General features: G+C 31.1%; 2 protein-coding genes and 1 pseudogene across 3 annotated transcripts; all 3 read right to left on the bottom strand.

The window, feature by feature from the left end:
• Nucleotides 1–4110: 4110 nt before the first annotated feature.
• Nucleotides 4111–6472, bottom strand: LOC129310902 (cysteine-rich receptor-like protein kinase 43; annotated as a pseudogene).
• Nucleotides 6473–6684: 212 nt separating this feature from the next.
• LOC129310995 (cysteine-rich receptor-like protein kinase 43) lies at nt 6685–10624 on the bottom strand. 2 transcript variants are annotated; one of them, XM_054952915.1, is made up of 5 exons: nt 10414–10624; nt 10186–10325; nt 9636–9846; nt 7503–7746; nt 6685–7279 (listed from the first exon to the last, which is right to left on the bottom strand). In XM_054952915.1, exons 1-5 carry the CDS (start codon nt 10475–10477, stop codon nt 7006–7008), a joined length of 933 nt encoding a protein of 310 aa, XP_054808890.1. In that variant the 5' UTR covers nt 10478–10624; the 3' UTR covers nt 6685–7005. The 2 variants fall into 2 exon arrangements, with proteins under 2 accessions (XP_054808890.1, XP_054808892.1); XM_054952917.1 differs by having other exon boundaries at nt 6689–6827.
• A 12236-nt stretch (nt 10625–22860) lies between these two features.
• LOC129311493 (myosin-binding protein 2-like) lies at nt 22861–27071 on the bottom strand. The gene is made up of 4 exons (XM_054953823.1): nt 25586–27071; nt 25359–25496; nt 23807–25255; nt 22861–23707 (listed from the first exon to the last, which is right to left on the bottom strand). The coding sequence occupies exons 1-3, from the start codon at nt 26904–26906 to the stop codon at nt 23844–23846; spliced, it is 2871 nt and encodes a 956-aa protein (XP_054809798.1). The 5' UTR covers nt 26907–27071; the 3' UTR covers nt 22861–23707; nt 23807–23843.
• Between the last annotated feature and the right edge of the window lie 778 nt (nt 27072–27849).

Genomic DNA, 27849 nt, shown 5'->3' with positions numbered 1-27849 from the left:
ATGACATTATGCGCCTCGCCTACTCAGCCACTAGCAAATAGCTTGAGATCAATCTCTCTGTCAAATCGCACTAACGGTACTATTTAAAATTTGCGTGAGGGTTCGTTCATCTCCTATATTTTTCTTTAATCTGTCAAATTTACCCTATTTTCCAGCTGTCAAATTCGCCCTTTTTTCCAGCTGTCAAATTCATCCTTGCCACCCAAAAACAAACACAAAAGAAAATTCTTTTTTAATCTTGATAATTAACACTTCTCTAATTTTATCCATAAGATAAAAGAAAAAAAAATAATTTTATTTATAGGGCTTTGCCAATTTTCAACGCCTCTTTATATTTTATTTTTATTAAATATTTTAAATAAAAATATTAATAATAAAATTTAAAAATATTTATTAAATACAAAAGTAAAAAATTATTAAATTTTAAGACAAGATTAATAATATTTAATATTTTTTAATTATAATAAAATATGTTATAAATTACTTATAAATAAAATTAGAGAAAGTACTGTACAGACAAACGTTATCTAATTACATAACAACAAGCTAATGTAAATGACTACTGCCATACAACAACGAAGGAATATTCAACGTCTCATGTAAGTTTATGTGCTGCATGTCTAATATACCTAAAAAAATGTAGTGTTATGTTTATTATATTTAAATTTGAATTATTTAATTTTCTAATAAACTAAAATCCTATAGCTGTCTAATTTTTTGTTTTAGTTTTTTCTTCATGCAAAATACACCATGAAGATGCAGCTTCTTTCTCATACAAAAGTTTCATTTTCCATTGGCATATTTTAACAGTCCACAGTTAATCAAAATCACAGTTTTTGGTTACATAGAAACTTGCATTAAACATTCAGATCTGAGCATAAACTACACTATCCCTAAAAGATATTTCCTTACAAATTAAAGTAGGAGGAGCTATACTCTGGATTTTTTATAAACCCAAAAAAAAAAATGAATTTTTCATAATGCTTACCCCTCTTATTCTATCTATAAAACAGAAATTTAAAAAAATTAATCTTATTTATTGAACATTTATTAATTTTAATGTTCTTTTTTATATTTTTATCCTTATTAAATTTTTAAAATAAAAATATTAATGATAAAATTTAAAAATATTTATTAAGGATAGAGATAAAAATTGATTAAATTTTAAAATAAAATTGATAAAATTTAAATTTTTTTAATAAAATATATTAAAAATAATTTATAAATAGAATTGGAGGAACTAATTTATAAATGCATATAAAACGTGTCTCTTATTTGTTTGAGTTTGAATTTACCGAAGCAAAGCTTCTAGGCCTTGCCTTCTCATGCAGCTGCAAGGCAGGGGGACAAAGCAAACGACCCAGCGTCATCTCCACTCCTTTTTTAATTCGAAAATTTAGCTCTCTGTCATCGGACTAGATCATAAAGATGTGTGCAATAAATAAATAAAAAAAATAAAAAAAATTAGCTATAAATCTTGTGATACTGATTTATATATAAATAAATTTCATAAAATTTAAAAATTATAGTTAAATCTTTTTTAAATTTGAGTATGTTTTAAAATGAGGATGCAAATATAATACCATCTTTATTTGTAATGAGTGAGCAGTTTAATTATTATATATGTAATAATGTGAAGTTACAGTTGTAAAAAACAGAAGTGATAGATATAAATTATTGATAAAATAGTTATAAATAATTAGTACTAAAATTTATTAGTAACGTTTGATTAGTTTAACTATTAAATATGTGAAATTATAATTATAAAATATTAAAATAATAATTATAAATTACAGATAAAATAGTTGTAAATCATTTGATTGGTCTAATATATTTTAAATAAGTGTATTATTATCTTTACACCTTAATTTTAAATTAAACTCAAATTTTAAGAAACTTAAGTATAATTTTTGAATTTCACAAGAGTTATTTATATGTAAATATACTTTACAGAACTCAGCATGATGGAGGAGCTCGTTTGAACTTTGATATTTAAGAATATTCACCTGTAATACAATTATTGGTTAGACGGTATTATATTACTACTCATTCTACTACTAGATATAAGATTTAATTAACTAGTACTAAGGAAATTAAGGAAATTCTGGTCGAGTCAATTTTTTAATGTATCACTTTTCCTAAAAATACTCATATTTTGATGAGGGTACTAATTATGCGAGAGTGAGATAAAGAGAGTGCAAAAAGCTATAAAATGAATGATGATAATATGAAAAAAAATATTAAATGAGAGAGATAAAAAAGAAGATTAATATTACATGTTTATGATCAAGGTAAGTAAATCAGAGTGAGTAATGAGAAGTTTAAATGATTGATAATAGACAGCCTATTTCAACTTACCAATATTTCATCTCAAGAAATATTTCAAAAATTTGTTTTGCGGTAGTGTGATGATAATAAAAAGAAGTTTGGATGTCCGGATTTATTAAAAAAATGTTTTTTTTTTTTTTTTGTTGAGACTGGGAAGCTCACCGAACTAGAATATCTTTCAAAAACTGAGTTAAGAAATTGAGCACATGTGTCAGGGAAGCAATAAATTTAAAATATTTTCATAACATGAATAAATTAAGTTGTAGCTTTTATAAGAAAGTACGTACATGTAAAAAATTCCAAAAAAAAAACACTATTAGTAAATTATTTGGATGATAAATTTTAAAATCTTCTACCCTCATTATTTGAAACACTAGATTTAACCCATATAAGATTGCATGTAGAGTTGTTAGTGAGGGCTAGCCCAAAGCAAAGCTCAATCCTTAATGGTTCAAACTCATAAGCCATTTTACTTTAAAATTAGTACTTTTTATACCAAAAAGAAAAGTACTTTTCTTCAACGCAACCATTATTGATAAAATTAAAGGTTGAGTTGATAATCTCATATAATTTTTTTTTAAACTAAAATTTTTATTATACTAATGCATATATAAATTATAAAATATCTTAATCAAATATTTAAAACATAGATATTCTTTAGTCATTATTATCATAGATTTCTATTCAAAAATAAAATATTTGATCCTTTAAAGGAAAATCTACATTGACGAGGTAGTGTTATTTCAACAATTTTACTTGTTTCGCATTTGTTATTTAGAATAAATATTTAATAAATTATGTTATTTTCATATATTAATTTAAAATTTTAAGTAAATTATATAAAGAAAGTTACAACAAAAAATTATAAGGGTTTTAGGGCTAGCTCAAGCTCTTGTTACAGGGCTTATAATGGTAAAGCTTAAAAATCTTTTACACCAAAATTTTCTATTTTTTCAAGTCTAATCCTTAAAAGATACAAGTAACTCATTGGCCTGACACTTATTAACAACTCTCATTGCATAGGACAAGACTTAGTAGAAAAGGTCATGCATTTTGAGAATTGAGAAGCCAAGATTTTGAAAAAGCTACACCTACAACTATAGTCATTATTTACTAACAAAGATTAGTTCAATTGGTAATAATTTAACCTATAATACAAAAGGTCATAGGATTGAAATTTGTTGCCAACATGAAGATTTTGTTGGTAGGCGATTTATAAATGTCATTCTAAACGCTCTTTGAATTTGAAGATAGACTTTAGCTTTCATAAACTCTTGAAGTTTATAAAACTTAACTTATCTAAACTTTTTTCTTGCTACCGAAAAACAATAGTCATTCTTTAGTGCTTTAAATATAAATAATCAATCAAAATTAGTATAGAATTTAAATACTTCACAGATTATGAACAGTGTTTATCACAAGACTCTAGCTTTATATGTATATGGGGGGGGGGGGGGATGACAGTGATATGATGATTACTAACTTTACCTCTCATTTTTCTTCACTCTTTCTCATTTCTTTGATTATCTCATACTCCATAGTCCAGTGACACGATCAGTAGAGTGTGTTTATATAAATCTGGAGCTATGCTATTTGATTAGAACAAAAGAGAGAGAGAGAGAGAGATCTGTCTCATCATAAAAATAAAAACACGGTATACTCATAATAATCCTATTATTATTGTTAATTAGATAGATGTGAATCTTAATCTTGCAGAATCAAATAAATGAGCTACATTAATGTCTTAAAAGTAACGTGACTTTCTATATGATATACATTAAATATTGATTAATAATAATAACTTTTCAATTCTAATTAGTGTTTTTAGTAGATATAAAAACATCTTCCATCCACAAAAATAGCTTTTTATTTTATTCTATTATATACACTAATAAACATGTTTTGGATATGGATACAGTTACAAATAATGAAAAAGATTGAGCGGACATCAGCTTTCAATTACAGTATATGTGAATCTTCTAACATTCTTTCACTTGAATTTGAACAACTATCCTCACCTTCATGCTCATCCACAGACATACCCTCAGCATCATTGGTCGCCTGATTTTGTGTTGCTTCTGCAAATGCTGTAACTTGTTCAGAAATGTTGGACTGTTGATGTGCAGTAAATTAAAGCAAGAACATGAAATATGGATTGTTACACAGAGGTATTTGTTTTCTGGATAGAAAGAGATACCAGTATTCAACAGAATAAACCACAAATACAGCCAAGCGGCCCAAGGGGAGAGTGCTTATCCTTTATAAATCATAGCCTCTTAGCCAAAACGGTGGGGTTGATCAAAAGTCACACATAGATGTTTCAAGGATGAAAAAGTATGAAAAAGTGAACCTTGGCTTGATCAAGCATATTGGAATAAATATGATTTAAATATAGATTTAGACTTACACTCGCCAGAAAGGTGGCTTGAGTGATAGCCTCTATAACCAAATATTCCTGGCCTGGAAATTGAGGTTTTGCTATGGTAATGATAACCTGTTAACATGAACACGCAATGCTCCATATCGGGACGCGAATTTGGGTGACCTTGCGTGCACAGTAGACCCATTTCAATGCACTTTTTCACTTGCTCCGTCACTGCCGAATTTGCTAAACCAGGGTCCATGATCTTTAAGATCCTACCAGCCTTGAAAAGCTTGTATGCCTGTTTCCCAAAAACAAGAAAAGAAAGTAGTTTTGACTGATCATCCATCTTTAGTATTCTCTGTGGATTACATTCGAGTGTAGAGGAAAATAATCTTTACCCAATCAAGCAAACCAATAGCATTATCCTCCAGTGGTGGCATGAATGAGTATCTTCTCCCACTTATCAGTTCCAACACCAGAATTCCAAAACTATAAACATCTGTTTTTATTCACACGCGAGCATGGTCCAGATATTCTGGAGCCATATATCCCCTGTGCATTGTTCACAAGCTCTTAGTATCAACACGATATACAATGAAATTCAAGTAGATGGATTCTCTTTCAATGATAGTAAAAGTAAATACGAAGAAATAAAGATAGAATCAAATGACATGCAGTTTACTTTTCTCTATAAATTTAAAATCATACCAAGCGCCAACTATTCGAGTATAGGCATGTGTTTGATCTTCCTCAAATAGACGGCTAATGCCAAAGTCAGAAATTTTGGGCACCCATTTGTGATTGAGCAAGATATTGTCAGGCTTTATGTCACGATGGATGATACAGTTCTGGGAGTTATTATGAAGATAACTCAAACCCCTTGCGATGCCTATGATTATGCTGTAAGTTCTAGTCCAATCAAGTTCTTGCTCTCTCCCGTTGGGACCTACAGAATTCATTGCTCACAGATTGAAAAATGACATGAGATTGATTGCAAGGCAAGGATGGGACATGGGAGCACTTACCGAATAAAAGCTTGTCAAGACTCTTCTTGGGAACGTATTCATAAACAAGTAAGAATTCATTGCCATCAGCACAGTAACCAAACAATTTGACCACATTGGGGTGCTTCACGCTACTCAGCAACTCTACATCCCTTATCAGTGCTTCCCTATGTTGTTCTGACATATGTGATGACTTCTTTACTGCAATCTCTTTCCCATCATCCAACTTCCCCTATTGCCAAAGGTTTAATTTAAAGACTTTATTTTTGAAGTGAAAAAAAAAAATGGAGACATGTGGCATAACTAGAGAACTGGAAGACTTTCAGAAATTTATTTTTATTGTCATATAATGTCTTCACTTCTTTTTGACAGTTTAAATATAGAATAGAACATTAGCTTTTCAAGTTCATTCCAAATCCCCATGAAAGTTGATAAGATTGATTAATGATCTTACCTTGTAGACGAGTCCAAAGCCTCCTTGACCCAACACATTTTGAGAGGCAAATCCACTGGTAGCATCGTATAAGGTTTCATAGGAGAACCTCTGACAATTCTGGGCATCTATTCTTTGCCTTAGACCTTCATCCTCCTGTCCCTCTGAAACAACTTAAGATACACAAAATCTGTTACATTCAATCACCAGGAAATTGGAGAATAAATTTACAGAGACAAGGAATTGTTATCTTGAAGAAAAAGATAAGAAATTCAGACCTACCACGTCTATCTTGGACAGGAACACTGACTGAGTTCCTGTCGACCAATTCTTGAACTCCATCACATTGAAATGAAATTATGAAGATTTTTCAATGATGAATAGAAAACCTGAATAACCATCTGGGAGTGCCTAGAGTTAATGCGAACTGACATCAAAAGAAGAGGATGATGTAGAAGTACAATATCTTGGCCCAAAGAATCTTTCCCTGTCTATTTTCATTCCCATAAGATTCTGATTATTTGTTAACATGAAAACAACATGATCCATGGTAGGACGTGAGTCTGGAGCATGTTGAGCGCACAGTAAACCTATTATGACGCAATTTTGTCACCTGCACTTGCTCAGTCACCATCGAATCTGCTAAAGTAGGGTCCGATAATTCTAAACTCCTGTTTTCCCTGTAAAGTTCGTATGCCTGATGCAAAAAGGATAAGAAAAAACAGAAAGCAATTCAACCACTAAGTTGCACACAAGAATGAACAACTCAGAAATATGTGACCAAGACGTTTCATGACCCTCTTGTTCGGATAGTTCATGGTTGATTGCATTTGGTAGTTGAAAGTTGATGAACATAGTATTTACCCAATCAACAATCAGCGATGCAAATAAGTGAAGCAAATAAAAAAGCCAGCAGAAAAAGGAAAGATCAGAGAGCCTGTACCCAAACCCTCACAAAGAAGCCAAAGCATTGGATAATTCAGTCTTACCCAATCAAGGATATTATTATTATTATGTGCATCCCCCTCGAGTCTAAACGGCGAGTGTCTTCGGCCAGTTATCAGCTCTAGCATCAAAACCCCATAGCTAAACACATCTGCTTTCACTGATAAATGTCCAGTCTTCATATACTCTGGAGCTATATATCCACTGTATATTTCACAATTTTATAAATTACATATCCACTTAAATCATGTGACCATGATAACTCCATTTTCAAATTAGTCAAGTAATAATCAATAGAGGTTTTGCTACTATTCTTAAATTGTCAATGTTGAATCTTGGATTTGCTACTTATTTTTTGAAATTTGGTGGGATCATGACCAAAATCAGTTTCCTTCAAACAATATGTATTGAAAGTTGAAAAGCATACATGGTGCCCATGATTCGCGTAGTGACATGAGTTTGATCCTCGGGGAAGAGATAACTCAGATGAGCGATGTCAAAGTTTGCAATCTTGGGCATCCAATTGTCGTCGAGCAAAATACTTCTCGGCTTGATGTTTCGGTGGATGATGGGGATATTCGAGTCTTTGTGAAGATAGAGCAAGCCACTTGCTATGCCTGTGATTATGTCAAACCTCCTTTTCCAATCTAGCTGCTTTCTGACGTGGGATTCTGCAATAAAATAACATCACGTTCTCTATTACACTCGCCGGCAAATTGTCAGACAAAAGGACACAGTATGAAAAGCTTCAGATGTTCACATTTTTTTGGGGAGAATTTCAATAAGGACTTTCAAAATCAAATAATAGCATGCAAAGCCTGGAAAAGCATTTCATATGGATTTGGGTCCTGCATGCTATTAATTCAATTTTGAGGGCCCTCGTCAAGATTTTCCTTTATTATTATTATTATATTATTTTTTTTTTTTTGGGCCAGCAGCTTCAGATGTTCACTTGACCAGTATAGGATACGGCATTTCAATGGTAAGTAATGTCCAACAATAGGAAGGGGACATTTTAGACCTTCCATACCATTAATCGTTACCTCCGCGTCTAAAGCCCCACAATACGACAAATTTTTTTAAGTATATTCCTTGCACTGAGTATCTGTGGAAGAAGTTAATAAAAAATTCTTGAAATCAGGGCATCCCTTCTTTACAAAAGCAACACTATAAGATAGCGCTGCACAAAGGACTGAATGGCACCGAGATCAATCTAACTCAAAGTCTGATCTTTTTTATGAAAAGGATTGAGTTTGGCAATCCGTTATTTAGTCTTGTCCAATGATAATTTAAAAATTAATAAGATAGGACTTAGTCTATAGAATTAGGAGACTGATCCTATTAGTTTAGTACTCACTTACCTTTAACGTCAATTACAGTTAAAACATTTGTCAAAATAAATTAATTATAATTATATTAAATAAATTAATAGAATCGTATTGGATCACGTGGTCTAGATGCCCAGTCTCCTATCTAGTTCAATTGAAGAAATAGTCTAATCTTTTTAATTCTTTTGATCTTGAAGGACCAGTGTTTATATAGACTAAATAGGATTGGACCATATCAAATTAGATTGGGTTAGACAGGGTCAGAGAACTTTCACATAGGCTTGCTACAATGTATGCTTGAAAAATTCTCCTAGCAACAGCCGAAGATACCCCTCAAGCTTTGGTGTATCGTGCATCTGAGGTTTACGTGACGTGACTGATAGAGAAATTAGTTAAGTAATACGGGTTATAATTTATACTGAAGATAAATATTATTATTTTTAAAAAAAATAATTTAAATTGTATTAAAGGTAAAAAGTATTAAAATTAAATACTAAAGAACAATCATAAAACATAAAATTATAACAACACAAAAAATATAACATTGATTTAATATGAACACAATTTTTACATCAATGAACCCTGCTTTTTTATTTTTATTAGATAAAATTAATGCACCTTTTACATGGTAAATTTTTTTTTTGGGGTAAAATTTTTAATTTAGAGATTTAAGTAAAAATACTTTCTAAATTATTACTCCCTCCGTTCTAAAAACTATTGTTATGTGAAGTTATAATAGACACAGAAGATTTTGGGTCAAACAATTTTTTTAGGGGATAATCAAGTTTTTCAAAACATGCAAGACCGTCCTTCCCGGTGTTGGCAGTGGTGATGAAGTTATTAGACATAAAAATTCCAGAATTCTGCAACCAAAAGGTACTGCTTTTCGGGTCTATGGGAAAAAACATGAAAGGAGACTTCAAAGGAAAATACATAATCGCCATATAGTCAGCTTGCCCAACTGAGAACGGGGTTAAGGAAAAACACATTTACTTCATCGCGGGTAAAATTTGGACCCACAAGTTAGCTTAAATGAGTATTAATCAAGTAAGGAATTAAATTTAGTTTCTCTTTCTGAGGAGGCATAGAAAAAGAGAACGAGGAAAAAAAAAATAGAAAGGTTTTATAAAAATCAACAACAGATTACATATCTGTGGGCCAAATAATGCTTCGAGGGGATTTCAGTCGTGTATGATGTTATTGAACAGAAGAAGGAACAAAAAAAAACTTACCAAATGAATTTTTCTCGAGGCTCCCCAGAGGAAGGTAGTCATACACAAGTAGCTTCGTTGTGCCATGGACACAATAACCCAACAAATTCACCACATTCGGGTGGTGCACGCGAGCCAACAACCTGGCCTCGTTCATGAACTTTTCGATCCTTTGACTTTGATTGGAGCTTTGTGATAATCTCTTCACCGCAATCCTTCTTCCATCGTCCAACTTCCCCAGCAAGTGCAAAAGGGAAAGAAAACAAAAGGAGCAAATCAGCCCACAAGCCTCAAGTTAGAATGGGTCTTAGGATTTCGGTTTCCAGAGAAAATCCCAAACCCAAAAATAAAAAATCACATTTTTTATGTGAGACATTTTGTCAAATGCTAAAGTTTCCGGAATTGATTAGGGAATTCCTGGCAACCAATCTTGATTGGGTGGGATAATACTTTAGAAAATTTCAGAATCGACAAACCCGTCACAGAGTTCATTTTCAGAAGCATGAAGCGATTGAATCTTTCTCAGTCATTGCGAGATGAAGAAACAAGTCTTCCCGCTTAATTTTCATACCTTGTAGACGGATCCAAAACCTCCCTCGCCAAGCTTATGGCGGGAATGAAAATTTTTTGTGGCAGCAACTAAGGTTTCATAAGGAAATATCTTTTGCCGCGGGGATGCAGTTCTCCCTAACTCTTCTTCGTCGCTTCCCTCTGATCAAACGCAACCGAACAGTCAAACACCCAGCGACCATAAGATGAACTGAAAACAAAAGCGAAGGAATTGGATATTGTTTGTCACCTTTACTAGAACCGAATTTGAAGGGTTTAATCAGATTATGAAGAAAACTGTGAGATTTGGTCATGGTGCTTGCTTCCTTAAACTGCTAAACTTTCAAAGCTTTCCTTAACAACCAAGCATAAACAATGGCTGAGATGAAGAGTCCATGACGGCCAGACAGCAAGAAACAAGAAAAAAAAAAAAAAACACTAAGAAGAAAACTATTACTTGTTTCTCCTCTATGACTACCTCTGCTCCAAAGACACTATTTGTTGAATGAGAATGATGGACCTTTTATGTTGACTTGTACACAAAACAGACTAATCAAAGTCAACTTAGCCAGCTGATCCTGCTTGCAGCTGAAGTTAGAAGTATAGACCAACTTGGGCCATATGAGTTGAAGAAAATATGAATTAAGTTAGATTCAACTCATTTTTATATGAGTTGAAAAAATTTCAATCCAGTTCAAAACTTAAAAATTGATAGATTAAATGTGTTAACTTATTAATTCATTTTTTTCAATTTATTTTTTAATGATTTTTTAAAAAATATTTTTGAACAATGAGTTTCAATTTAATATCTTTCATGATTCATTCTAAATATATTAAAATATTAATTTACAATGTTTGTACAATATATATGAATTGATTCAATTAAGTAAATTTTGTCCAATATAATTTATGCCCACGAAAATTTCTTCTTTTTTTCCTTTTTTTATTTTTTAAAATTAATATGGGTTAAACAAGTTAACTCTAATTCATTTGGATTAACACATATAGTTCATAAATTATATGATTAAAAAAATCATTTTTTATCTAGGCCATTTTTTCTTAACCTGATAGAATCAGACCCTTATGATTTGCCATTCAGGCAAACTCATATAACTTGCCCTGGCTCTACTTTCAGTGATGTGTTATGTGCTACATTGCTCTGCTTTTTCCTTATTTATTTCACTTGCGTGGAAGAACTCGAAGGAGCGAACCAGTGAGCGTTCAACAAGATGATGAATCTCAATACTAAAGTATTTCCGAACTCTAATACTTGGCCTTCGTGCCAAGCATTTTATTTGTAAGGTATTATCCTTTCTTATATATATATATATATATATATCTAACCTTTATAATAATTAAACATAAAAAAAGATGAAGAACTTTACAAGTTTACTTATGTTCTTGCAGAATAGTTAACAAAGCTGAGCAACCGACGATAATCATGTACAGTTAGCATTCATTAAGAGCTAAACCGGCTAATACGATTTGAACCGCTTTCTATGAACAAAAATTCAAGATTAAAAATTATTGCATTGGTATAATGTTTTTGTTGTGCCATAAATTAAGCAGACCAAGGCATACTGACAATGAAAATACACTAGGAAAACTTACAGACTAATAACTGATCACCCTCCAGAAACCCATCAGCTCAACACCCCTGATCATATCCTTTCATATTTGTATCATCTTCGAATTGACCGTTACTGGTTAGTGGCCCATGTAACTTCCTTCATTTTATATCATCTTATCTTTCACTACTTGAAATATCTGTTTGTAGTCTTGACAGATATTATGTTCATGCTTCGTTTTATACTCAATTAATTTTCAATTGGCCTATTCTTGACGCAAAAACTAAGTCCTATCGATTTGTCTTCGTTACAAGACTTGAAGGAAAATGTGATAAGATCTTTCAACAAGAAACTCGCAGGGAGAATGGCTCTCCTGGGGCTGTTGTTCATCCTCTCATCTTTGAAGAGCTTCTCCTCCTTTTCGTGTGGTAGCATTTCCCCCTTCTCGAGTTATAATTGGATCAAAAAAATCATCATTTAAAAATTCATTGTCGACATTTAAAATTGCAGTGTCAACATTTTCAGTCAAAGAAATTAACAGCGTGAGAGTTATAAATATAAAAAGATTTTTATAAAATTAAAGAATCAAATTGAAATCTTATCAGAAGTTAGATAACCAAAAATATAACAATAAGAGTGTAGTGCCATGAATGCAGAACTTTGGGGAATATTGTGAGATCACTTGCCACGTTGAAGGAAGATGAGGAGTTTAGGCTTGCTACTCATTTTGGGCAGGAAATGTAGCTCAACTTTCAATTACAATATATGTGAATCTTTCAACATGCTTTGACTTGAATTCGAACAGCTCTCCTCACTTTCATGTTCAACCACAGATGTACCATGAGGATTATTGGCAGCCTGATTTTGTGTGCCTTCAACTGTGATGCAAGTTGTTTGGAAATATGTTGTACAGCAAATTAATTAATTGGGCACGCTGAGCTACTAACTTACAGTGACGTGGCATGTATACATATTAATTAATTGGGTCCAGCTCCATCGCCCCTCTATCAATTTTCTTCTTCAAACATTGCCTGGTTCCAGAAGTGGTAATCTTCCAATTACAAATCTTGATTTAAGAAAATAAAAATAAAAGTAAAAGGAGTAGTTGGCACTCTGGAGAAGGCGCAAGGAACAAACCCCTCTTGCTGCATTAAGTATATGCATTGCACTATTGCTTAAAAAGCATATAAAGCCCAACAAGGCGCAATCAGTGTTATTTTTATATATCATATTAATTTGCATGTAAGTGCACATAAAAAGGACGGGGATAAATGCACTGATTGAACAGTTAATCATAACGTCAACAGAAAAACAACTTGTAGAGTTTACAAGTTCAGACAAGGTGACTGAGAAATATCCTTAGAATCTTCCACAAGCGATATCTTTACCTAAAACTTCCTTGGTACATTAACCAGAAACTTTTCCGCTCCTTTTTTCCAGGAGAATCTTCACCAAATAACCTTATTTGAGTCATTACTTTCATGATCCTATCAGCATACTTCTTTAAGGTTTAACATCCTTCATCTTTTAAGAGCTTACATTCTCTTCTTAGATTAAGTACTTGCATTTGCTTACTCTTTTCACTTCCCTAATTGAAACTCATCTCTAAGCCATTTCCAAGTTTCTTTCTCTCTATCTCACAAGCTATAATAATTGTGAAAATTGTCTTGGTCACAACAGATATGAATCTTTTTGCTCTTCAAAATAATGCTTCATCTAAGCCATTGTGTGATGTTTTGTCAACGGAGGAGGATCACTTCCTATTTACGCTACTCCCAACATGTCTAAATCTCTGAGGCGAGCTTTCATTTTAACAGTCCAAACCTCATAGTTTTGGGCATCAAATAGAGGAGTTCCTACACGCTACACCAAAGCCGCTAAAAGACATGCTCTGTATAGGCTAGGAAAGCTCTCTTGGGTTGAGTAAAAGGTTTCAGCACTGAGTTCTGCTATTGTAACTGTTTTTTTAATATGCCTTTCCAAAATTAAAAAGCCCCAACTCAAATTGAGCCCGACTTAAATAAGTTAGATCCGCCTAAATTACCGACTCTAGGTAAAAGGTATTTTTTGTGTCTTTTGTATATACACCTTTGCGTAATGAATAAAAGCTGTTTCTCTTCCCTTCACTTTTCTGTTCTGTATCTTTTCTTTCTTGTTCTGCTTTTTTTTTCTATTTGAATAAGAAATCACAACTTGTTAAGTATAATATCTGTTATCAAAAAATAAATTTCAAAATAACAAGCCCTAATTATAATTTTTTTAAAAAAATAACAACTTTTATTTGAAAAATTGCAAAAATTAAACAAGAAATTATAATTTATTAATAAGGGTAAAATAATCTTTTTAATTTAAAATTTATTGACACAGAGATCCTTAGAGACTTCAGTAACATTAAACCATTTTGAGATATCAGATTATTATTTATATAATTCGAAGAGACTTTATTATCATTTTCCCTTAAGCCAGTTTAAAATAGGGGAAATAGCAATTAAAGATCTCTGGAGCAACTTTATATCAGTCAAGGATTACTTGCTCTCAAATGAATACTTATTAATTTAGGTTATTTTTTTATCAACAAGTATTCATTTGAGTTTTAATAATAATTTATTTTAAATTAACAACAGTTGATTCGGGCTTGTTTTTTATTCGAGTTTTGACAATAACTAGTCCTTGACTAATATAAATTTACTCCAGTAGTCCTTGATTGCTATTTTTCCTTTAAAATAATTTGAGCTTAAAAAATTTATAACATATTAATTTTTAGAATTTAATTAATATTAAGAATAAATTATTTCATTGTAATAGTTTTAAAGAACTATTTTGAGTGGTGAGTCTAGAACTATTTTGATATGATAGAAAATAGTTTTAAAGAACTCTATATAATTTTCAGTAACTCTAAGAGCTGTAGAGATTCTTTTAAACCTTTCTCAAGCAACTTATAAATTAAAAGTGACTTTAAGGAATAAATTATATCTAATTAGAATTTATTTTAATTATTTAGGGATGATAATTTAACTTATGATATGTTTAGGACTTATATAAAGTGCTCACGAGCACTGTAGAGTTAAAAAGTAATAATCAACATAACTTAAAATTATCTTGGGAAGTCCTTGAGATTAATTGGGAATCTATAAAGTTAGAAAGATTCTTAAATAAAATTAATAGGAATTTATTGGTGTAGTTTTAGAGTTACATATAGCTCTCACGAGTAGCTTTAGATTGAGAAATAAATTTGATTCAATTTGATTTTAATTTATCAATTCTCTATTTGTAGAGGTGTTAAGAGTATCCTAGGGACTCTTTAATTTTTACTTTGACTTTTAAATTAGCTGGAAGACCTCTTACAGAGAGATATTGAGTTTTTTGAGTGAACTCGAGCCTAAATAATTTCTTTTCAAGTTACTTGCATGCTAATGTTTTTGTATAAAAATATTGAACTAAATATAAACAGAATGCCTATCATAACCTTTTGCAAAAAATTGGCTTATTGGTGAAAAATTAAATTTTTGGGAAGTTTTTGTGAAACCATGGTTAGTGAAAAACCTCTAGGAATTTTTATAAATGGTTTTTTTATAATTTATAAGACTAGATAGACTCACATTTATCATAATTTGACTAGTTGGAGTTTGGTCAAATTGTTTGAATATATACAACATGTGAAGTTTAGTAGTATCTATAGAATGATAAATGCTAGAAATTTTGAGAAATACTAGTTGTGAAAATTGTAATTTGATTTAGAATAGTAGAATTGTATTGTTATGAGGTGGTTGCAAGTTATGGATTTAAAATGAGGAAATAAAGTTAGATTGTGATCATGCATTTGCCCCCATGTGGCATGCATTGGGTAGTAGGGGTGTTCATAGGTTCGGTTTACTAATAATTGAGACCTGATCGATTTTTATGAAGTTCGGTTTGGTTCGGTTTTATTTTCAGTTTGGTTTGGTTTGGTTAAGGTCTTAATCAAGTTTTAATGCACTTGTTTAATTTTTTTTCCTTTTCTTCATCTTCATAATGGTGCTTTGTTAATTCTTTTTGGCTCCTTTTTTTCATAAATAGAGGTATAAAAATATAATAAAATTTCAATGTGATAACAATAATTAATCATAAAAATTGATATAAGTTTTTAAGATTAAAATTATTTAATATTATGTATTTTCATTAAAATCCTTTGAAAATGTTTATCTATGTATCTATATTTTAATAAATAATGAAAAACTTATTATACAAAATTCAAAACAAAATGTTTTTTGTAGATAAATTAAATGCTGAGGCTTTTAGGTTGTAAATAATTAAATGATGATCATAGCATGATTATTATAATTATTTAATATTATGCATTTTCATTCAAGTATTTTAAAAATGTTTATTTATTACTATAAAAAATTCAAAACAAAATGCTTCTTGTAGATAAATGGTTATATATATTACAAATAAATAAATAGAATTTTTTTAATCAAGTTTGGTTCGGTTTGGTTCGGTTTCTAGTACTCAAAACCGAACTTGAACCGAATCAATCGGTTTTTATATCATAAAAATTGAAGCAGACCTAATTGTTATTCAATTTTGATCGGTTTTTGTCGGTTTGAATTAGTTTGGATTGGTCCTTTCGGTTTAGATCAGTTTTGAATACCCTTATTGGGTAGCACCTAAACTACTTTGATTCCTTTGACTAGGGTCGAGATGAACTTGGTACTATTGGGCACCCTTTACGGTCAATAATAGGAGATTGAGGCTTGATGAGGAGCAATAAGGCCTTGGGTCGAGCACACCCCTTATTGCCTAGAATCTCAGCTTGGGAAAATAAAAAGGAAATAAGGTAGAAAAAAAAAGGATTTTGTTTGTCACTTTTTACTGGATTCGAATTTGAAGGGTTTAATCATATTATGAAGAATGCAATGAGATTTGGTCATGTTGAGTGCTTCTTGAAACTCCAAAATGTTGGAAGCTTACCTAGCAAGCAAGCACAGACAATGGCTAAGAGGAAGTATTCATATTCCTTAATTGTCAACAGAAGCCTAGAAATAGGAAAATAAATACTTGTATAATAAGAAGAAAATGTTACTTGTTTCTCCCCTCTAACTACCTTTACTCTAAAGATTCCTGATTTGATTCTTTAAAGTGGGAGGAGAGACTATGTTGAATATGATAATGATGATATGCTTTTTCAATTGACGTTGGTAAATAGAAAATGCTTCCATTACTTCAAGAAAAATGATGAACAGACTGACAATGGTGACAGACATAAGAGTCATAAAATGAAGGAGTAAGATCTAATTTTGCCCTAGTATTTTTTTTAAGAAGCATTAGATATCTTATATTTTTAACTTGTCATTGTGTAAGGCTAGAAAAAGTTGACTTGGCATAATCAGACCCTCCTTTTGTCCAACTACGTGGGTCTCCTTGTTATAACATCAATCATAGAATAATTTTTGGAGGAGAAAAAATGTCCTTATCAAATGCTCAATCTTTCATACGCATAATAAATTAGCATTTTCTGGCCTATTTTCAGATCATTTGGAGTGAACACATTCATGAAAACTACACAAGAAAATCAAAATCAATCATAAACCTAGAAATTAGATAAGAAAATCAATCATAGAAGAATCAAGTCATTTACACATCCAGAAACCTAAACATTACAGTGATAATTAACAATCGATTTGACATAAATGTACAAGAATAAAATTGTGTGGGGTTGTCGCGGCTTTAAAAATATGGGTTGCTAGGAAATATCAATCCAAACTAGATCTAGATTAGAATCAACAATATCGCTAATCAACAACATCGCTTATGATGCTCAAGTATGCCTTCTTACTTTGTTCATTTATGTTGGCAAAACCATGTTTTCCAAGCAGGAAAATGAGTTTGAAGGCTTTGAATTAGAGAATCTCCAGTATAAGCGCCTTGCTCATAGTGCCCATTGCAAAAGGTGAATTGGGAGATGAAGATTTTGTAAAGGAGAAATAAAAGCACAAGCACCTCACTTACTGTTCCTATCACAAAAGGCATTTTTCTCAACCTCAATCACTACATAGTTTAGATTAATTTTCGTGAACACCCAGTGTAGTTCTAGTGAGACACAACAAAAGCAGAACAAGTAACAAAATATTAAAAGCTATAAGAAGGGAGGGAAGGAAAGCAATTGAGGGAGATTTGGGTTTTGAACGATAGAGAGTAATCAAGGTCAGAACTATGAAATGAAGAAGATTAAGATTTGGGATTTGGATGGAAGTAGAGTAAAGACATAGGTAGGGGGAAGAGAGAGAGAGGAAGCAAGTGAAAAGGGAATAAGCTATATGGGAGAAGAAGTTGAAGTGTCTTCTTAGGCAAGCAAGCCAAGTCAGATCAAATTTGTCGAGGCCCATATCTTGCCACGTTATCATATAATGAGGGAATAAATAGCTAGTTGATAGAAGGAGATTTCTATTCCTTTAAAAAATAGTTCAAGAAAAAATTTGCCTCATTTAAAAGTATACGGTGCCCAGTGCTTCTAAAAAAAGTATAGGAATAAAATTGAACTTTAACACTAAAATAAAATATAGGAAGAACGAAATTTAAGTCCTAAAAGAATTATTTTATCCTATTAAAGCCCCAACAAATTTTAAAATAGAAAGGAAGTCCCTTAGTCCTTAATTAATCTTTTGACAAAATTTTAAATGTATAAATTTACAATTTATTTTCTAAAATTTGCAATTTCTTTTACTTTGATTTACAACTCAATTTCCTATTTTAATCTAAGAACACAATTTTTATTTTATAAAAAAGAAAATTAATATTGAATTTTATAAAATTTTGTATTAAATTCTAAAAATTTGCAACTTACTTTTTTAAATTTGCAATTTCATCCACTATGATTTGCAACTACATATTTCAATTTTATTTATAAATACAATCTCAATATTTATTTCCTTATAAAAAATTACTAATTAAATTTCAAGATTTTGCAACATACTCTCTATAGTTTGTAATTCCAATTACCCAAGTTTGCAATTTGAGTTCCAAATTTTATTTAAATATTCAAGATTTCAACCTTGAATTTGTATTGTTATTTTGTGAGCTATAGGCATAATGTTACTTTCCCATATTTGTAACTTTATATCTTAATTTTATTTATGAACAAATAATTTCAATATTAATTTTATTTAAGAAACTTTATTTATGAATTTCTAAATAATATTTGGAACTCAAGTTGTAAACTAAGATAAATGGAATTGCACATTAGGTAAAGTAGATTGAAAATTCTTGGAATTGAACAAATAATTTCTCATAAGAAAAATAAATATTGAGATGATATGCATAAATAAAATTATGATATAGGGTTGCACATATCGAATAAATAATCTTATAAAATTTCATGTTAAAATTCGGTGTTTTTCATTTTTAAAAAAATGCGTGTTTTTAAATTAAATTAAAAAATTGAGTTGTAAATTTCAAAAAAATGGCTGCAAATTTAGAAGTTTAAAATTTAGTCAAAGGATCAATTAAGGATTAAAGGACTTCCTTCGCATTTTGAATTTCATTCAGGCTTTATAGTGATAAAATGGTTTAAATGAAACTTAAGTGTTTTACAGAACTTTTAAGTATTAACATTATTGACCAGCTATCCTATAATATTTTTCATTTTTTCTCCATAACTTTTTGATCATACGGGAAGCCAATCAAATTATATATATTAGCACAGTGAGAACCTTTTTCTTCATAATAAAGTATTTTAAATTGGTTATTACTACTTAAGTTTTATTTATAAATTACTTCCAACATGTTTTATTAATATTAAGAAAAATTTTAAAACTTATTAACTTTATTTTAAATTTTAAGAAGGTATCAACTTTATCCCTATTAAATATACATATTTCAATAATATATTTTTTCTCTCCAATATTCAATGGAACATAAAATAAAAAATTTATGATAAAAATTTAATGACATAACTTGTAAATAGAATAAAAAAAATCCTTCTCTTTATGTCCTATAAATAAGATTAGAGGGAGTATAAAAAAAAATCTTAAATAAAGTGGTTTTCATTTTGGTCATTGTTGGCCAACTTTTTTCTTCTCTTTTTTTGTGAGTTTGGTGAAGTAACATTTAAAAAATGTTTTAACATGGCATTCAGTGCCTTGCCTACTTAACTACTGCCAAATAAGTTAAGATCAATATCTCTGTTGAACCCCGCCCATGGTACTATTTAAAATTTGCATGTGCATTTGTTCATCTGCCAATCCAACCCTAATCTTTGACCATTTTGTCAAATTCACACTTTTTCCAGCTGTCAAATTCATCTTTAATCGATACCATACACAAACATTGAATAATTACATTACAACAACCTAATATAAATGACTACTGCCATACAAACTTAGAGGATATTCAATGTCTCGTGTTAGTTCATGAGCTACATGTCTAATAAGTGTTTTATTAATTATATTTAAATTTGTACTATTCAATTCCCTAAACTCATCCTATCTGTCTATTTTTTATTTTAGTTTTTCCTTCATACAGAATACATCATGAAAATGCAGCTTTTTTATCATATGTACAAAAGTTTCATTTCTCACTTTAATTTAATAGGTCCGTAATTAATAAAACATTAAATTTTGTTTGGTTACATAGAAACTAGCATTTTTTGGCCAAAATATAAACTCGCATTCAACATTTAGATCTGAGCATATACTACACTCTCCCCAAAATATATCTCCTTACAAATTAAAGTATGAGGAGAAGTACTGGTGATAGAATAATATAGTCGCTCAAAGGAGAAACTTAAAGCGTACATCGTCAGGCTACTCGATGGGTATCCCATTTTTCTTCCACATCTTTGGCATGAGAGGAGAGACAGTGTGTTGAATAGTGATGGGCTTTTTATGTTGTCCTGTTAACAGAACAATCAATGCCACTGGACTGAAAATGGGTTTTAACATTGGGTTGTTTATCCAAACACACCCTCGAACCCTTTGGTTCACTATTTTCGATGGCAATGTGTTCGGAAAGTAGCCTCCTTGTGTCTTCGTCACAGCATTTGGTAAAGAACCCCACAAACTCAATTTCATTAAATTGCAATTATGTTATATTCCCTTAAAAAATTATATATTTAATCTTATATACTTAAAGTACTTATTTTCAATTAAATTCAGATATGTATATTTATTATAGATTATTTATTATCTAATAAATTTTTGTAGAGCCGGTAATTTGGGTCAAACCTGACAGGCCAACCCGAATTCACGCGAAAAATTTAAGCCCAAGCCAAAATAATAATAATTTTTTTATTGTTTGGGCCTATTCGGGCGGCCCGAATAGGCCGGAGAAAAATACCTGAATATAAAAAAATAAATTTTTAAAAATATATATAATATAATAAATATTAATTATTTTTTAAGTTTTATATCATTTTATTTTAAAATAACATATATTTGAGTGTATTGCTATAGTTATTTTAAAACAAATAAAAATATTTACATTTTTCTATTTTTTATTATTTTTAATCAAATAAAATATCTCAAAATAATTATTAAAATATATTTTAATATTAATTTTTATATTTTAAGACTCAATTTTTTTTTGAAAAAAATTGAGTCATACACACCATTTTCTTGTCCAAAAAATTATATTATATATTTTTTATAAATAAAATAATTAATTTTAAATTAAAAATAATTTTAAAAATAAAATCTGGGCATGTACGAATTCCCAGCTCTACTATTAAACAAACATAATAAATAAAATAATATTTTTAGATAATTATTTGATTATCATCCATGACAGACTTAGTTAAAATTAAGAATGAATTAAAGTAAATATTCTTTGTATATAGGACTTAAACAATATAAAAGGTTAAAGAAAAATTCAAAAAAATAGTATTTTACCCATAATTAAATGATTTTATTTTATATAATATAATGATGATTATTTTTTTCATATTCTTAAAAATGAAAAGCACAGTTTATCTAATAGTTATTAAAAACTTTAAACTAATTAGGACAATAATTTTAAATTAGTAGTCTAACCGTAGTTGAATTGAGATTAACTTGATCATGACTAAAATAATATGATTCAATTAAAATATATAAATATTTTTATATAACCATGATAAGGGCAATATTTAAATAAATAAGATATTAATTTATAAGTAAAGGAAATATTTATGAATAAATTGCACATAATACAACAAAATAGTAACAAAACTACTTAAATACTTAAGTATAAAATTAATAAGTTATTATTATTTTTATTTATTTCAAGTTAAAATAATATGTTATGCTTAATAAAATTATTTAAAAATTAAAATTGATTAAAAATAAAAAAATATTTTTAAAAAAGTTTCGGGTATTTAGGCCGGCCCAAATAAGCCCGAAACTCGAAGGCGTTAGGGCCAGGCTTGGCTATATAAGCTTTTTAGAAATAGTAAGATTCTTTAAGCCCGATTCGAAAAAACCCGACCCGAATTGAGCCTAATCTGAATAAGCTCAGCTCGCCCGAATTACTGGCTCTAAATTTTTTTTATTAATATTATTGACATATTAAAATCTAGATGTCTTGATTTGATTGGATGAAAATATATTAAATATATAAGTCTTGCCCTTGCCATTATTGAGGCTGAACTACAAATAATGTTTTGAAATTTATTCTCCTTAGTCAATCATGTTTATTACAAGACACATTTAACTACTTTGTTAAAATCAAGGAGATATAAGGTTAGTAATTTTGTTTAAAAATATAATAAAATTTCAATTTTATATTTATTTAAATGATTTTTTAAAATTTACATTATATTTTTTAGTGATTTTAAATAAGGGTAATATTGAAAAAAATAATTAATACCTTATTAAGTGCCCTATATTAAAAATCAAAGACTTTTTAAAACACATCTTCTGAAGGAATGTATACTAAAACATACTATTGTTACTATTTGTGTAATAATAAGAATTCAACACATATGCTATTGTTTTAACTTCCAGTACATTCACACAAAACGTACAAGTTTATTAACCTGTTGTTTTCTGCGCCCACCAAAAAGTTGTTTTCTTCTTGAAGGAAAATCAATATTTGCCTCTTATTCTCAGTTTTTTAGTGCTTTCGAACATACAGTTGAATCAAAAGCCTAAGTATAAAGTGCCCAGATTACTCCTAAATAACATAAACAAACACTCACTTCTTATATAATTACAAAAATGAATACATGTAGTGTACAAGTGACTGATCAGCTCAATTTTCCCTCCCAGAAATAAAACAAACTCTCATAGGATGCAATAATGCAAAAGATGAGACAAAGGGACAAGAAAGAGGCTCCTTACCTCTCCTTTTTCCTTGCTCCCAAAAAAAGATTTAAAAAATGACAAAACTAGTGGGTCCTAATTCTGTCTGTCTAATAAACTAATGCCCTATTTACCTGGCACAGCAACCTTCTGTTGGATCTCTCCAGCTTTGCAAGCCAGGCCTTTACTCACAAAATACAATTTGACAGGGTGGCTTTTCCTCATCAGCCTTCACACACATACACTCATCATCCTTCTTTCCCTTAGAAGGTGATGATGGACACAACCAGAGAGATTCTCAATCTCTTAACTAGACCCTACCTACCAAAAGTAAGTATACCAAGTGAAATTATAAATAAATATATAAGCATGCCCAGGTTAGCTTGATTTTCACTAAAAAATGAAGAACTTGACATGCTTACATATTTTGTTCATAATTTACTCAGTTTACTTATCTTTAGCAGGTTGAGACTATATAAGTTTTCTGACGCAACCCATAAAAATTTGGGTTTACATGGACAATAAAACGAGGATTAAAAATAGAACAGAAAATGGCAGGCTTCATTTTGTTGTCCACCATGATATCAAACAGACCATACCAGGATTCTCCCTTCTCCATCAGGGAACTCCCTCTTGCATTTTTTTAAAAGTGAACTGATGCTTTGGTGTTCTGTATAATGCATGCTTGATTTGCAGCTTGCGGATCATCTCCAATGTGGCAACTCTATATGTAATAAGAGCTTAATAAATCAACAAGTTCTGTCCCAATAAATAATTAAGAGGAAAATGGCGTTCCAATGGCGGGGAAGGCTAAGATTTTTACCTTTTTTTAGTCTCTTGGCTAAGCTGGCAACAAACTCTTATGAAGCAAGATCGCTAATATTCCTCACTCTGAGTTCGACACTTCTCAGATCACGTAGATGTTGTAAAATTTCTTGGAGAAGGTCTAGGCCTTTGTCCCCTTTTCTCAAGGAGCTAATACAGTGCTTAAGAAACTCTCTGTCTGCTTCAAGTGCTTGTAGTCTCTCGTAAAGGTTATCGATCTCTTCTACTATAACAAGCTTCTCCTTCTCCAATTCAACATTTTCTTCTGAACCATTTTGCAGGGAATCAAAATGCAACCCGTTTTCATCACCATTAAACACCCCATCTTCTGCTTCTGAATCAACAATAGCATCAAAAAGTGGAAGAAGTCTCTTGGCTTTTGGACCCATGATATTCTTCCCTAGATGATGCTTCCCATTGATTTCCTTCGCATGACCATTAGCAAATCCATTTACCTGACCTCTATCATCCTCATAATCATGGAATCCATTCCCATTCTCGACACAAAGATGTTCTGTTGATTTAATATTATCAAAAGCATGTTGTTCTTCGTAATTCAACTTAACCAGCTTTTCTTCCAGTACTTTCAGCTGCTCCAGAATTGATACCCTCTCTTCCTCAAAGTTCGACAATGATTCTTCCAAATATAGAACACCATCCACTGGGGTGTTTTCGTTGCTGCTGCTTTCTTGATGGCTGTAGAAGCCATTTTCTTCCTTTGCTTCGTGATTAAGATCAATAGATAGTCCATCACTGTCTTCAGCATTGCTACAAGAAGGAGACGAAGTCCTGCTTCTTATTGTGCAATCCCTTCTTGACATCAAAGTTTTCTCTCTAGTTTCATACTCTTGAACCTTCCACCGATATGCTTCAAGCTCCTTTTCTAGCTCTTGATTCTCTTTCTCCCTCTTCACCATAATCTCATTCAGAAGCTGCAAGGCCTCTTGATCATACTCAGATTGTTCTTCCATCATCCTTTGGTACTGCAAAGCTTCCATCTGCATTGCTGCTTTCTCTTCCTGAAGCCTATTTATCATTGCCATTGTCTGATTGGCTGCTACGGCAGATGCACTCCTCTCTTCTTCTAGCTCTGCATAGAGGGTATTTAAAGCCTTCCTTTCAGCTTTCAATGCTGATTTCAATTTCTCAGCTGTTAGCTCACCACAATCAATGTCACTTATGACACTTCCATCCAATGAGTCTTCTGTTCCAGATTCTTTCCTCTCAAGTAGTAGCAATTTCTTGTGTAGATGATGCAGATTCTCCACAGAAGCGGGTGTATCAGGAACTTTCTCATCCTCATTTTCAGAAGTGGGGGTATCAGGAGCTTTATCGTTCTCATTTTCATTAATATCCAAAGATGACAAATGATTGTTTTCCACTGGGATCTTTGGCTCAACTACCATGGTTCTAAATTCTACAAATTCTTCCTCACCTTTGTCATGACCTAATTATATATTTCAAAATAGATAAAACTCATATCTTCTATATCAGAAAATCAAAACTATAGACTTGTGGAAGAAGATAGTAGATAAAAATTTGAGCCTTACCACATTCATGTTGATTGGAATCCAAGAGAATATCTTGGCTTTGATATTCATTCCCTAGTTCATGTTCAGGAATTTCAGTCCCTATTGAGACATCTGCGTCAAATTCATCACCGTGAATTTGTGCTGCTTCTTCAGATGCTGCAGGTAAAGACAGATATCAGAAATGGGTACAAGAACCAAGAAAGACCATAGCAAAACAAAGAACAAAGGAGACATATTATTACAACCTGGAGAAATAATATTCGTGCACGTTTCTTCTTCTCTTCTTTCCATGTTTGCTTTAACATTATCAACCTTAGGCGAGTCTTCTTGGTTCTTCTCAAAATTTTCTTCTTCTTGAAATCCTGAGGTTGCCTCTCTGATGTTGACTTCAACTGGTTCAAGCCAATTGAATGTGGAAGCCTCTGTACTCTCACGAGCTGAAGATAACGCCTCAGTATTCCCAAAAGTGTGCCAGTTTTCAATAGCCGGTTCAGCTTCAGCTTCAGCATGCATATCAAAGTCCAAAATAACATCTTCGTTACTGTCAATTCCATGATCTACAACATGTTGACTGTGGTTCTCAATAGGGATCAATCTGCAATCGTCACCATGAATTAAAAATTCCAGATGCTGAAGTGAAGTTCCCTGAGATTTTTCTTCAGTTCCAGAAATCTGAATTAAGGACAAGTCACAAGATTGATCATCCTTGGGGATATTCAGATTTTGCTCCTCAGCGGCTTCCTGTTCTTTATCCGTACCCAAATCCAACTTGTAATCATGATCATCCACAATCTCCTTCATATTATCACAAACAGAGCAAGCACAAGTGTCATCATCCTCCTCTCCTCTTCCACCAGAACCCTCATCAACATCAGAAACCAGGTGACTTCTCTTGTTTTCTTCAGTGCTTCGTTCATCTTCATGTTGATCAACTGCAAAATCCAATCTGATAAGATCTGAGTGACCACCCTTTTCAATCTCTGCATCAACCCCTCCTTCTGTAATCAAATTTTGCTTCTTGGTATAGTCCAAAAAGCTCAAAGAAGGTTTAATCAGAACACAATGAGGGTAGAATCTGCTGTCCAAGGGAACACGACAGCAAGAACAACTCAAACTTTCCTTTTCGTTTTCAATTTCCATATCATGAGCATCCTGAATCCTACCAATCCGCTTCATCCATGGGAAAAAACCAAAATTCTTGGAAATTTTGACGTAATCTGCTTGAGATGAGGACGAGCAGTCCTCACACATATATTCCGATTCAGCTAGTCTCCGATGAGTCGAGCAGAAACCCAGTTTGGAAATCTCAGAGGCATGAGCTTCACACACAAGATCTCTCAAAGAATTCTTGCTGTCGCCAGGCTCGATGATGTGATCAATTCGGGTACACCACACACAAGGTCTTTTGAGGCCAAAGTAATCGGCGAATTTCAATATCAAGAAAGAAAAGAGAGAGTTTAGAAGAAGAAGAATGATGAGAATCCATTCCAGGATGGCATAGACAAGAACAAGGGTGATTTTGTTGGTGTTTCTGAGCAACATGGTAGCAAACTTGTTGGCAGCCATGGATGGATGATGCTGTGTTGCTGATATGTACAAAAGAAGAAAAGTTTTGGGAGGAAAATCAGAGAGGAACCAAAATGTTACAGAGAAAGAAGCGGAGGAGGGGAAGACAGAGATTAGCACAAAGTTTCAGAGGGAAGAGAATTTTCAGACGAGATGTGCAAACTTTTATTGTGGGTAGAGTACAAAACAAGCGAAGTAAGCTATAGTAGTTTTATAACAACTAGCTGTATACTTTGATGAGTTGAAGTTTAATTTTAATTTTATATTTATTTTTTAAAAATATTAAGCATTTTATTCTTTTAAATGCGATATTTTTTTTAAAAAAATATTTTTTTGGATTCAAAAATATTCTTCTATTATAAGGTTGTTAAGTTTTTTAGTTTTTACTGATGCGGTATTTGGTTCATGCATAATAATAAATAAGATTTTGATCATATTTTTTGATATTAATTTATTTTAATTTTTTTAAAAAAAATACTGGGCACCTTAAAAAATTTTTTTATAAGTAATGGGTACCTTGAAGTCTGATTAAAATAAAATTTAATAAATATTATCAAAATATTAAATATTTTTTATATTTAATAATTTAAATATTATTATTTATAAATTTGCATTCAAAATTTATAAATTACTTTTTAAATATTAACAACAAATTAACATTTTATAAATTTATAGATGACTTTTTATTATATATCAATCTTCTCTTTAAGATAATGCTTAAATTGTTATGCTTTTTGTGCGCGTCAGAACTTATTTATATTTTTAATATTGGTTAAGTTTTTTAAATTTTTAGGTCATTTTCTATAATTTTTTTGGTCAATTAACGATCTTTCTCTAAAATATTACACTACCCAAATTTAATACCCTCTATACATTGCATTATTAGGAGTAAAATAAAAAACATACAAATTAAGACCAACAATATGCGAACAAAAATGTTAAT

Source organism: Prosopis cineraria, unplaced genomic scaffold, assembly GCF_029017545.1.
Source record: "Prosopis cineraria cultivar Desert tree isolate PC_DT_omini unplaced genomic scaffold, ASM2901754v1 PC5, whole genome shotgun sequence".
Lineage (NCBI taxonomy): Eukaryota > Viridiplantae > Streptophyta > Magnoliopsida > Fabales > Fabaceae > Prosopis > Prosopis cineraria.
This window is presented reverse-complemented; position numbering and strand designations above follow the sequence as displayed.

What these genes read in the sequence shown, in the direction of transcription:
- LOC129310995 (XM_054952915.1), bottom strand. Translation starts at nt 10,477, where the DNA reads ATGACCAAATCTCACAGTTTTCTTCATAATCTGATTAAACCCTTCAAA. An exon ending in GTTTTGGATCCGTCTACAAG is followed by an intron (nt 9,847 to 10,185) that starts GTATGAAAATTA and finishes TTGCTGGGGAAG; the next exon opens with TTGGACGATGGAAGAAGGAT. An exon ending in CCTCGAGAAAAATTCATTTG is followed by an intron (nt 7,747 to 9,635) that starts GTAAGTTTTTTT and finishes ATTTTATTGCAG; the next exon opens with AATCCCACGTCAGAAAGCAG.
- LOC129311493 (XM_054953823.1), bottom strand. Translation starts at nt 26,906, where the DNA reads ATGGCTGCCAACAAGTTTGCTACCATGTTGCTCAGAAACACCAACAAA. An exon ending in CACGAATATTATTTCTCCAG is followed by an intron (nt 25,497 to 25,585) that starts GTTGTAATAATA and finishes CTTTACCTGCAG; the next exon opens with CATCTGAAGAAGCAGCACAA. An exon ending in TTCCAATCAACATGAATGTG is followed by an intron (nt 25,256 to 25,358) that starts GTAAGGCTCAAA and finishes ATATATAATTAG; the next exon opens with GTCATGACAAAGGTGAGGAA.